The 14,275-nt window shown below is 34.2% G+C and overlaps 1 protein-coding gene across 1 annotated transcript; it reads right to left on the bottom strand.

Moving 5' to 3' along the window:
• Positions 1–1,629: 1,629 nt before the first annotated feature.
• LOC131647252 (uncharacterized) lies at positions 1,630–2,352 on the bottom strand. Its single transcript, XM_058917163.1, has 3 exons — positions 2,237–2,352; positions 1,964–2,096; positions 1,630–1,875 (listed from the first exon to the last, which is right to left on the bottom strand). Exons 1-3 carry the CDS (start codon positions 2,350–2,352, stop codon positions 1,630–1,632), a joined length of 495 nt encoding a protein of 164 aa, XP_058773146.1.
• Between the last annotated feature and the right edge of the window lie 11,923 nt (positions 2,353–14,275).

The raw sequence follows: 14,275 nt of genomic DNA, 5'->3' as shown, positions 1-14,275 counted from the left end.
CAACATCATCCAATGGGAATAACCCATGACCGATCCAACATCATCCAGATACGGCCCTGCCAGCACAGATTCCACACAATGGGAATCATGCCCTTTATTGATCCAACACACCCTTATGGATACAGTATCATCAATGAATATGAATGAATGCAACATATACAACATACTTATACCATCGTCAAGTCTAATGAGTAACATCATCAAATACCCATTTCATCATCATCATCATCATCATCATCATCATCATCAAAGTATGTTTATATATACATTAGCATCATTCAAATACAATCAATCATCATCATCAATAATAAGAACACACATGTATCCACATCATTCCAAAGCAAATCAGTCATCATCATACAACTCTCAACAAATCATCACATCATAATGTTTTCCAAAACAACATCTTATATTGTCACATTTCATCATATATGTCAACAATATATCATCCAATTAAACAAATCGTCACATGATTAATATTCCAATGTAACATGTATTTAACACATCTCATCACATATATGTACAATACATCATTCACCAAGACATAAATTTATATTTAAAAATAATTGGATTCACACCTCATTCCATCATTTAAAACATAGGCTATCTCATAAGATTCATCGTGCTCGAAACGGCACTAAAAACAGACTTACGGTTCGAAAGTTACACATCATTTAACTTTTCAAGAAAACAACTATCGCTACAGCACGCGGCGCAACCAAGGTTCGCGGCGCGACCTGAAGCACACAAACACGTTCGCGGCGCCAACCTATGCACGCGGCGCGATACGAGAAAACAAGTACGCCTTCGCGGCGCCAACACGGGGACGCGGCGCGAACTGGCGATTTCACAGATTTTCGGGTCTGCGTCAGATCCTGTGATCTGACTCAATCTGAGTCCAAAACTGACTCTAAACATCATATACAGGCAGTTAATCATCAATTGCATCATTATTCATCATCACACATCAAAACAACACATAATCAATCAATAATTAATGCAATTTTCATCAATTCATAACCTCCCTAAACCCGACATATAATCCAATTGACTCAACAACATCCCTAATCAATATTATTATCCAAGAATACGATAATAGATGATAATCGGAGAGTCCCCCCTTACCTTAGCCCAAGATTCTTGATTGGTCTCTCCCTCCATTGCTCCTCTTCACGTACCAGCTTTCCAATCCCTCATCTCCTCTGCTCTGCTTTTCACGTTCCTTTTTCCTTTCTCCCAATTTTCCTTATTTTTATGAAAAATAACATTTTAATTAGTAAAGGGCTTTACTAACATAGCACCCCCTCTTTACTAATACCACACTTGGCCCAGTACTATAAACCATCTTTCTTCCAATTAAATCCCACAAACCACCAATAATTCTAATTATAAATTAAATTTCCATTTAAATTAAAAATTAAAATATACGGGTGTTACAGTTACTTTATTCAGTTTCCTATAATCAACACAAAGCCTCATACTTATGTCTTTCTTCTTTACTAGCAACACTAGAGCTCCCCACGGTGGCACACTTGGTCTTACAAACTTCTTCTCAAGTAAATCTTCTAACTGCTTCTTTAATTCTGCCAACTCAGATGCAGACATCCTGTACGGTGCCATAGAAACAGGTCAGGTACCAAGTACAAGATCGATCACAAATTCAACTTCTCTTTCTGGCGGTACATCAGGAATTTCATCAGGGAAAATTTCAGGAAATTCACGCACCACCTGCAACTCATCAATAATAGCTTGATTCTCAATAGATAACGAAGCCATCAATGAAAACACCCGAGCTTCCTCTTGCATCATCTTCTGCAACTGTCTAGTAGACAATAAACCAGTGTCTTCCTCTTCAGGAGTAGAAAACCTCACCGACTTTTTATATACAATTAAGATGAACATAGTTATATTTTAACCAGTTCATACCTAAGATAACATCCAAATCTCTTAAAGGCAAACACACTAAATCAATAGCAAAGTCCCTGTCGAAGATCGACAAAGGAAACTTTAAACACACAAGATAAGTAGTCACTGATCCCTTAGCCGGAATCTCGACGACCATCTCACCATTCATAAAAGACAACATAAGACCTAATCTTTCAACACAATCAGCAGCAATAAAACAATGTGTAGCACCAGTATCAATAATACTAATTAAAGGAATACTATTAATGAAACATGTACCTCGGATAAGTATGTCCTCGATAGCTGTCTGAGTCCCTGCCAAAGCAATCACCTTTCCACTACCTTGTGCCTTCTTTGGTTTCTGACATTGGCTACTAATGTGACCTTCTCCACCACAGTTGAAACAAATAACTTCTCTGTGCTTAGACTCAGGAACTGTATGCCCATTCTTGCCCACACTTTGGATGTTAGACTTATGGTACTGAGTAATCCGTGTCTCTAGGTCCTCTCAGAACTTGAAACTATCATTAGTTCCTATCTGAACCATGACCTTGTTGGGCCAAAGTCCTACCTATCTTCGATATACATGAATGTTTGAATTTTAACAATTAACATTAAAAACACATACTCAAAATGGTTCCTCTCTGAATCCATAATTTTTCCAATGTAAAGCCAACATTGCAGTTCCTTTCTGAACTACTCAACTCAACAAATTATATAGTTACAACTCAATAAATATATAAATAATCACAACTACTCATCAATAGAGTAAATTGTATTATTACTCATGTAAGCCCATAAAAAACGTAATAAAACAATTACTCACAAACATATCAACACAACTCTTAACATGTTAGAGTTTCTCAAATTTAACTCAAACAACTCAAAAGGATTCCTCTAAAATTCCCAACAACTCAAAATTCAACTCTTTTGGCTTGGAGGTCTTAAACAAGTAATAATAATGCTCGAAACAACTCTAAAGAGCCAAATACCTACAACTCCAACCCTCAACCTATCAAAGGAGTCTAAACAAATAAAACAGTGTCTCTAAATCCCGCCGAATAGGACGATAAACTGCCATTCGCAGCCAAACCGCAGTCTGCTACCTGAATGGTCGTCTTCTTTACTCCCGAACTGCATATTCGTGCCCTGACGACATCGGCCTGGCCACTGAGTCATGGCCCCCACCTTCCGTGCGACCGAGCCGCGTTGTTGCGGCTTGTGCCGCGTGTGCAATCTGGTGTTGTCGACCGCGGAATTGCGTCGCTGAGTCGTGTGCTCTGGTGCCGCTGACTGCGACCTCGTGTCATTGACTTACGCTCCCGCTGCCACCAGCCAAGCGCGGCTCTCCCTAATTCTCTCGAATTTGCCGATTTTTTATTGTTTGGAAAAAGATGACATTTGGGATTTTCTGGTTTTTTTTATTTCGCCCCTAAAACTTAAATCCACAACTACATACAATTCTATACCATAATTCAATTATTATAATTTTGCCATAAGGCACAACCACATACCCTCATACAACAACAATGCATCAACAAGGCAAACAAGTTTACAAATTATACAATTTCATAACATATTCATGAGAATAAGAGAAACCTCATCAATCGATGCCTCAAAAAGTTTTCCCAAACACTTTTTGGTCGCAAACACAATAAACACAAATATAAAAAGGGAGAAGACAGGAGGGTAAAGAATTTTCACTATCCCTCTATTTAAGCACCCATATACAAATAATTCTCCATTTACATAAAAAATTTCGATCGACGAAATCCTTTGACCTTTTTGGGATTTTCCCCCGCTCTTCCAGTTTCTCCTATATTTGCCTCTTTCTGCCTTTTTTCAAACTTTTGCACCTACAGTACAAAATTTCCCTCAACTTACCATTCATATTAACCTAATTCTTAATACTTCTCTCACCCCCAACTCCCCCTACACCCTTATTCTTACTTCTAAAATTTCAATTTCTATTATTTAATTAAATAAATAATACTATAAATTAATTATTTCATTAAATCTCACCGCACCCTTCGCTCTAACTTAACTCACCCCTTGCTCCTTAATTTTAATAGTAATTCTATTTTTCTCCCAACTCTAAAATATCTCTATTTTTTAATATTAAATAAATTAAATAATTAACGATAATTATAATTAAATCTTAACTCTCCCCAAGTAATCACACATATTCACTAGATTAAATAAAGGGTTAAATATTTTTCTGGTCCTCCAAAATATTGCGAATTTCATTTTTTGTCCCTTAAATTTTTTTCTTTAAATAATGGTCCTCTTAAATTTCTCAGTCCCTAATTTTAATCTATACCGTCTATTTGATCTAACGGAAGTTGACGTGACACGCCACGTCACTTAAAGTCATGTTCCAAACCTCCTTAAATAACTGAATAAACAATCAAAAATTAAAAAATGTTGGCTCTTAGAAACAGTAATTAGTGAATTAAATCACAAAAGCCATTTAAATAGATCATTAAGTAATTGAGACAGAATATCATATCTCCACCTATGACCTAAATGGAAAAAAATTACATCAGGTAATCAAGACAACAACAAGAAAAGTATCATTAGATTTGAACATTGTCAACTATCTCTTACTGGTTGTTATAATGCACATGCAGTATTGCAGCATCTAAACTCAAGAAACTGACTAATATATTGTCAACATGATTCATCTGAACCCTAAGCACACCAATATATTGTCAACTTACTGACTTAAATTGAATGTTCAATGCACCCACTTGTTTAATTCATTTTAAAATCACATACCCGGTCATAGTAATAAGTGTTTCCAATTAGTAAGGCAACATGTTTGTTATCCTGCTAAGAAGCTTGCCACCACAAAGAATGTGCCTGCTGATGCTTTTTTGCGTCAGTGCAAAGTCCATATTCATCCATGCACATGTTTCATTCTCCATATTTCTCAAGAATCCAAGTAGCATTACTTTGTTCCACTTGATAACCCATCTCATCCATTTTTGAAAACAACATATATGCCTTGCCAACATCACCTTCTAAGTATGCTTCCACTGCCCATCTAGACAAAGAGCTCCATGGACCTCGTTCTGCAACTAATTTGTATAAGGCAGTAGCCTAATACCATAAGTTCAAACTTGTAAGCACATAATTTTGTTGGCAGAGACTTGTATTTTGATATAATGGATGATGTGATACAAACCAGAGAAAACACATACAATATGAGACGACGACCCATGGTGGCGAAGCAGCCTAATGCAAATAACCGACAATATGAGATGCCGCATGGAAGAGTAGAAAGTGTAACGTTAATAATTTCTCACAAACAATTAATCAAACAGTTGGTAGACAAGTAGATGCAACTTCATCATAATAGAATTTCAAAATAAAACCTTAACAGTATGCATTTATTTATTTGGATCAAGAATCAAATCAAAACTTAAAATTCTACCAGTATTTGTTACCATTGGTCCTCAACGTGGTACTCCCTCACAACTCCATGCATACCTTGAAGGTTTGTGATTGTGAAGTAATTACTGAAACTTTTGGATTTAGTAAATTACATTCTAGTTTATATTCTATACTCCCCTTGATAGTTTTGTCCTTTTAACCTTTTTCTCTCCTTTTCCTTTTAATGTACACCTACTACAGAGTAGAACTCAAGAATCATATGATTAATTGGACTAATTGAAGATATTAGGAAGATGGCACAAGAATATCGTGTGTATTTTAGAGAGGATTGTTTTGATGATCTTGTTGACAGTTCCCATAACATATAAGCCATTATTTTGCTCTCATGCATTTTCTTATGATGTTCTGTATGATTACACTTAGCATATATATAAATGGTATGTTAAAACAATTAGGTATTTGACGAGTGGCGAGTGGCGGAGCCAGGATGAAATTCTTGAAGGGGTCAAATATTAAGAAAAAAAGAGTAATTAATAAAAAATATAATATAATGTTAAAAATATTTATTCAATCCAAGAGCACTTGAATGAGATGGTAAGAGATCTCTTCCGTCTTATTTAAAAAATTTTGGTTCGATCTTGGTCCTGGACATACAACCTTGTTAAATTCTTTTAAACATCCGACTTGAGAAATTAATCTGTGCAATTGCGCGTAGAGATATCTCATTTCTACAACAAAAAAAAAAATCATTCTATTTGCTTTCACTTTTTTTTGTTACTAGCAAAAATAAATGTATAAATTGTTTTTTTTTAAACTGTTGTGCAAAAGTGTGTCAAATTATACTATAAAATTTATTGATACACCTTCAAAAATCAACTAATTATTGTCAACTTAAATCAACTATTTATTGTCAACGTGTCTAGCAATATTATTATGTTCTTTATTTTTGTAGATTTACTATTTTTATATGCTCTTTGTTCAATAATTTTGTATAATGATAATTGATTGAAATCATTTTATGTGAAAAAAATAACAACCAAACAATATGTGTGTTTGTATGCGAGGAGGAAAGAAATTGAATAACCAAATAAAATATGAATGAGAGTGTAAAAAAAATACATTCAACACTTATTTTATAAAGAATTAGTAATACTTAATATAATATTAAGTTTGGAAATACATAGACAAATATTTAAAAAAATTGTAAAAAAATTTGATTCCATGACATTTAAAGAAATAGTAAATAAAATCAATTTAGACATCAGCCAGCAAGTTTTGATCCCATGACATTGAGCCTATAGTTATAGGGCATATCCACTTGGCCATTATGCATGTATTATATCATTGTGCTTTATAAATTTATAAAAATTAAATTTTATAGGAAAAATTATATATTGTACCTATTTAAAAAAAAATCATCAAAACATTGGGGTGGCCATGGCCACCCCCTGTCCCAAGGAAGATCCGCCCCTGGTATTTGTTGAACCCTGACATGAAGGTCGTGATATGCTTTCGAGTTGAATATAATGTTAAGTAGGATCATTCTTTAAAGGAAATTTTTCGAGGGACTAACAACGAAATTCGCAATATTTAGGAGGACTAGAAACATATTTAACCTTTAAATAAAATAAAATATAATTAAAGTTGGGGTGTTACATTCAACCCATTTGGCGACATAACGAAACACACAAGAATATATAAATGAGAATTTGAAGGTGGAAAAGACCCATGAAGTCAATTCCCCAACAATCAAAAGGTTTTACTTCTAACATATCATTTAGGGGCATTTCATCTCTTTTTGAGATGTTACCTGTTTTCTAACATTCGAGTCGTTGTTGAACATATAACTTACAGTCTTTAAATAAAGTTAGCCACCAAAAGCCACTTTTAAGTACATTAGATGTTGTTATTTCTCCACTAAGGTGGCCCCCATAGGCTGAGCTATGATAGTGTCACATAATGCTTCTCGCCTCTTCGCCTGCAACACACCAGCGAATCAAATCATCAGCACTAATTTTAAACAGATATTGTTCATCAAATAAATAGTTATTAGCCTCCTTGTAAAATTGTTTCTTTTGTTGCCATCATAGAATCTCTCTCTCTCTCTCTCATTACAGACAATAAAATTGTTTCGGTGAAGAGAATTTAAAATCGAATTGTCTGAATGTCTTAAGTAGTTGCGTCATGATTCTTTGAAAAAAGAGACAAAGGAGGATGATGAGAAGTGGAAGTGATTGATTTTGTGGTAATTGGATAGAGGTCACCGAACAATCCCCCTTTATGTTCATTTTTATTATTGCATGTTTAACAAAGGGTTTACACATTGGGTTCTTCCAAATTATTTGAATGGTTGTTTAGTGCTTCTTTGTAAGTTCAATTCAAGATTTAGGGTTTTTATGTTGATTAATTCAATAAATAAAACAATAAAAATTACAAAGAGAAATGAAAGTGAATTAATTGATCATGTAATCTAATGAGCACATATTTCAAATCAAGCAAATTTGTGTGATTGATATTCTTCAACTTAGTTCACTGTGTGATTAATAAGTTAAGATATTTGTATTGATAATAAAGTGAATTGATTTTGCATCAACTCAACAAAGGAAGCCAGAACTGAGAAAATAGGAGTATCTTACTCATTGACTAAACTTGTTCCATTAAGGTAGTGTGAACTTGTTTCTTGTGATTTACCAACACATAATCTACAGTTTCGGTCTTCTGGTTTTCCCCATTTTTTGCTTCAAAGTTACTACATCAATTTTTCTACATTAATCGCAATTTTATGGTTTTTTCCGCAATGTTTATACAGTCTATTATCTAAGTTTTGCGCGTGTTTGACAATGACATTTCATGGTGTTGTCACTTTGTATGGATTTTCAGCATTTTTTCTTAGTCTGTGGTTTGGGTTCTGGATCTATTTTTTGTTCCACTGCGGAAAGTGGAAGCTTGCATCATCATAATTGGGTTTTCCTCGATTTCATATCTTTCTTCAAAATCAAGCCTGTTACAATCAAGCAAATATTAAAAGGAAAAGGAAAAGAATACTTCTATTATTATTTTTTTTGACAAGAACAAACTCAACAACTTTCTATTATCTTTTAAGTATCTCTTTCACTCTAAACTTTCATTTAACTAAGAATACTTCTATTATTATACACAAAATGCATATTACTTACTCGGGGATACAAGCCATTAATAGATATAACTTTAGAGTGAAAGAGATACTTAAAAGATCATTACAATAAAAAGTTGAATTGCCAAGTTTGAACTAACTTGTAGTTCTTTAAGCCAGATAGTTATGATTGAACCGAACCGTTTCAATTTACTAAGAATCAAATTAAACTAAAATTATTCATTTGGTTTACCGTAATGAAATTCCAAACCATGTCAAATCGTTTGAAGATAATTTTTTCAAAACGAACCGTTTATTAAAGAACTAAGCTATTTTTCATTTGTTTATAAAAAATTTAACTTGTTTTAAGTAATTTTCATTTTTAATTTTGGTTTGATTCGGGTTCAATTTCAGTTCGGTTCGATTTCAATTTTAGTTCGATTCTAAAATTGTTTGTGTATTATAGTTTGACGGTTCGATTCAATTCTTAGATTTTTTGAATAGTCCTAGTACTAATAGATATTTAGATGTTTGAGGTCCAGACGAAAGTATTTGGTTCAATAAGACTAGTTCTGTTTTGGAGTGTATGCTTTCATGAAGTGTATATTAAAATGTGTTTGGAGTATTATATCATCAAAGAAGAAGAATGTGTTTGGAGTACGGCTGGAAATTGTTATATTTAGAATTTGTATGGCCTATTAAATTAAACCAGTTGTTGTTGGACCATTTTGTTTTTGGCTTTTCTTTAAAGTGATTTTCATAGTGTTACATAATTTTGTGTAAAAAAATTGGAAAATTTCTCACCCCACCTCATAGATTTCTTACACACTACATGAATTTCTATTTTTGTCCCTAACTTTCGTAGATGGATCTCCGGAAGCACCACATATTTTGAAAAAATTTGATTTCTTTCATAGATGTATATACGGAAGCGTACAAAAACAAAGAAATCATATTTAAAAACACTTTTTTCAAATTAAAAATACTTCCGTAGATGCATCTATGGAAGGTGGTGAAAACAGAGTGTTCCGTAGATGCATCTACGGAACAGTCTGCTATTTTTTTAATTTATCTCATTTTCAGTTAAAAACTCTATTTTTTAAACACACATTTTTTAATTCAGAAATACATGTAAAGACAACAATAAGTAAACCAATAAAAATACAATATATAAATAATGTCGGTCAAATACATAATCCAAATACATAGTCGAGTACATCATCAAATACATAAACAAATCAAATATAAATACATCATCTAAAAAAAACTACTGAGTATGCCGGGTAGCATCCTGCGTACCATCCTTCCCATGTCCTCCACCTCCGTCTCCGCCTTCGAGTCCACCAAGGGTTCTGCTGGCTCTACCCCTGGCGTCAAGTGTCCCACGGGTCCTGGCTCGATGTCGACGGTACAAAAATGCACTCTCTGTCAGCCTGATCATATCGTCCAACACACGCCTATGAGCAGTCCCCTTAGGGAATAAACCCTCTGCAATGGCTCCAAAGCCCCTGTCAGCTATCTGACGACATAGAGGAAGAAGATCCTAAGTGTGGTCCAACTGAGGAAAATAAATATGTAACTATCAAATAAAACTTACATCTCCATCCCATATACATCTCGCAGCATGATCAACATATCCAGTAAGCAGAGAGGCGTCTACGGGCCCACCAGGATACCAAACAGGCTCTGGCACATGATCATCCTCGTGTACCTCCGGAGGTGGCCCGGTAGAAAAAGTACTGCCCCGACGAAGTCTGCGTGAGGGTGGTGGCAACTCTGACGTAGAAGTACCCTTAGGATCATCCTGAGGTTTCCGTGATGGAGTAGTGGACGTAGATGGAGTGGGTCTGGCTGATGCAGGTGAACGAATGGGCCCGGCTGGAATGGGTGATGGAGTGGGCCTGGCTGATGCAGTTGAACGAATGGGCCCGGCTGGCGCGGATGTTGGAGTGGGCCTGGCTGATGTAGGTGAAGGAATGGGGCCGACTGAAGCGGGTATGCCGGATGTAAAAGGTGGGTCAGGTACAACCGCAGCTCCATCAGTCAACTGAGATACTGTACGCACCGCCCGTTCTGTCGAACGGATGCGTGATGTGTTGTCCTACCATGGATGTCGCTGTTCGGACCGTGAGTCATGATGTCTGCATTATGATACAAAAATGATCGAGTTAGAAACTGCGTATTATTAATAAACATAAAGATTTATACAAGAAAATACTCTTTCGTAGATGCATATACAGAAGCACCGTGTTTTCAGGAATCCTGGGTGCTTCCATAGATGGATCTACGGAAGGACCTTTCTTTCAAAAACATTTGGTGTTTCCGTAGATGCATCTACGAAAGTGTTCTAACGTTAATCTATTCCGTAGATCCATCTACGGAAGCTACCGAAAGCAGAGAATGCAACAATGGCATCTTCTCCATTGTTCAATCATCCAAAAACACCATTTTTGTCTTGATTGTCCGTTTTAAACCCAAAACATTGTCTACATTGTCTATAAACACTATTTCTAAACCTATCCAATCAATTATACACCTAAATATCAAATTCTAATTCGATTTCACAACTACTCTAAAATAACTCGAAATATTGAAAACTTACCGATTGATATATATATATTTGAAGTTGATGGAATGTGTTGGAAGTTGATGTTGACAGTGTCGGTCGAACTCAAGCAAAAAAAATGCACTGTAGGAGATGCTTGTTTTTTTGGGGTTCAGAGAGAGTTTGTGTTTGAAGAAGAGAAAACTGAAGAATGGGGAAGGAGGGGTCTGGCGCGAAGTATAACTTCAAACTCTTCCGTAGATGGATCCACAGAATACTTCCGTAGGTGCATCTACGGAACAAAGTAAACTTAAACAAAAAAAAAGGTGCTTCCGGAGATCCATCTACGGAAGCACGAGGGCAAATTTTTCAAATCGGTGGTGCGCCTAAATGCTATGGGGTGGGGTGAGAAATTTTCAAAAAATGTACGAAAAAACTTTTCATATAAGCTTCAAATAAAAAATTGATTTGAATAGTTATTCTTAAAATGTTATTTTAGGTGTTTCATTTTTTTATATCAAAAATTAAAAAAAAAATCACTTAATTTTGAAGTTATTTCAAAAAAAAATCATAAAAACCATTTTTGAAATACAACTTTTTGAAAAAAATTACAATTCTGACTAAGATTTGGTATTCAATAGTGTATATTTATACTATAGGACGTTAAAATTACTAATTCATTTAAAAAAACGAATATAAAAAAACTGATAATATTTTGAAAAACTGTTTTGTAAAATCTATTTTCAAAAATAAAAAAACTATATTTTTAAAGTTGAAACAAACAAGACCATTGTTGCAGTGTATTAAATGCTTGATCAGTGTTGGCTATTATAGATAAGTTGCAGTGTTATGAAACCAGGTATGGAAGTGATATTTTGATGGTGATTTTGGCGACGGTCTTTGTAACACCCCAAATTCTACCCAAAAATTATAATGCGGAAAATATCAGAGTATTTAAAAATTTCAAATAACACATTGGAGTATCACATATCAACTTAAAACTTAAACTTGTATTTCATTCAACAATGATACATAGCATTCGAATTAACAGTCAACTATCCGCTTATCTCAACTCAGACAACTTTGAAGTATAATAAGTACCTCATATTATTCAACTTTGAATCAACGGTTATAATAACAACAACTAAAAGCATCGATAACATAGAAATAACAATATAAACGACCCCCGAGTGTTACGTATCAAAGCGACACACCAACAAGACTCAATGAAGCAACAAACTTCCACAACTATACTTGAGTACCTGCCCATTTCCCATGGTAGGGGAAACATCAGCAGCAAGGGTGAGATATCAAACTATATAAATAGGATCATGATAAATCATATATTAGGTAAAGAATATAAATGAATCACCGCCTCACACATCATCAACATAAACAGCACAAAGAACGTCATCAATGAATAGTCATGATATCAACATATAAACATATTCAACAAGTCATCATATAAGCATCTTCAACAAGTCAACACATACGCATCTTCAATAAGTCAACATATAAGCATCTTCAACAAGTCGACATATAAGCGTCATTATCAATATATAAGCATTTTCAACAAGCCAACATATAAGCATATATATCGTCATATAAGCATCACAATGCATAATCAACAACTCCAACCAACAACAACAGACAACGACTCAAATGCGACTCAACTGTGCATATGCATGTGGTACCAATCAGAGCTTCAGCCCCCGTCACCAATTGCCCAATTCAGAGGCACAAGGCATAAGCCTTCGTCGCTAGTTTGCCAATCCATGCTGTCACAGAGTATGCATATGAAATGTGACTCGACAAACAAGACAATACAGCATACTCATCACAATCACATATCGTCACGAGGCATAAGCCTATATCACAATCAATTACCATCTATACGAGGTAATTCACGTCACCATAATATTTCATCTTCACTTAGTCACAAAATCATCATCACAAATATATACAACATCACGTATTACTAATCATTACAAATCATCGTCATGTTTCGACACATGATCGCAATTATACAACTTTGCATATAAACAAGTCATTACATATATATCCTCATGCTTCGGCATATGACAACAAACATACAACTTCGTGTATTAACAAAATCGTCACGAATATACAATTCGCATATCATCAAGATTATTGCAATTATCATCACGTTTCGGCACATCGGCACAATTACTCAATTTCACATATTAACAAAGTCATCCAAATCAAAACCATAATTTTCGATCAATTCGTAAGATAATCTCAACATGTTAATTTATCAAGTAAACTGAATCAACTTCCAATTATCAACTAATTCAATTAGACATATTATTATTTATCAAGACAACATCATTGGCATAGCAATATATTATTCTCAACATAAATATTCAACCAAATCACGATTACGGTCAAATTCTCAAGATACCGTAATTTACCGATAAACCGAATAATTTATCCAAATCTAAGTATATTTCAATTAATTAGAATTATTGAAATTAATTCTAATATTTAATTTAATCAACCGATTAATAATTATATTATACTAATTCCAATTTTCATTATATTCTATTCCTAAAATGTGTGTCAATTCCCATCACAAAACCAACATTTATTTATAAAGAATATTTAAATCAAACACAATTTCGATCGATTCGTAAAATATCACAATTTCAACAAAATAACACCACCACGTTAATCTACTAATTAAACTTAACTTCCACGTAAATTGTCATCAAATTCCAGACAACTAATTATACGGTTTAATACAGCTATTTCGGTCGAATGGAACTGTTTAGAATACATTTGTTCTATAATTTCTATTATTTCACAATTATTATATGCCATTATATAATTCTATTATATAACCATTATGTACTTCTGATTTATATAACCATTATATATATATTAAGTACCATATGATAAAGTAGAGATAGAAGAAAACAAATTTGCAGAATGTACAGGAACATCACATGGTAAAGCAACACAATGGAATAGCATTAAGATAGATATAAATGATAACAAAAGGGACATCCAGCAACGTAATTGGAATTAGCTGGTAAACAAAATAAATTAATTAAAGTGATGTTTCATTTCTTCTACATGCCAATGTATAGTATATATACTCATTAAAGGGTGGTAAGCAAACACACACAAAGGAGTTGCCGCCCGTCACAGGTAGAAGTGCCGACCGGCACAGGGCTAACCGGTGCTAAACATTTCATTATTAATTCGTTTCAACAATTTTCCAAATACGCATGGCCTTTTCATATTAATCCTAAATTCAATTTTTTTATGAGCAGCAACAGTGATAGAAACAAATT

Source organism: Vicia villosa, linkage group LG1 (genome assembly GCF_029867415.1).
Source record: "Vicia villosa cultivar HV-30 ecotype Madison, WI linkage group LG1, Vvil1.0, whole genome shotgun sequence".
NCBI lineage: Eukaryota > Viridiplantae > Streptophyta > Magnoliopsida > Fabales > Fabaceae > Vicia > Vicia villosa.
The sequence above is the reverse complement of the archived record's forward strand: the minus strand, read 5'-3'. Positions and strand labels throughout refer to the sequence as shown.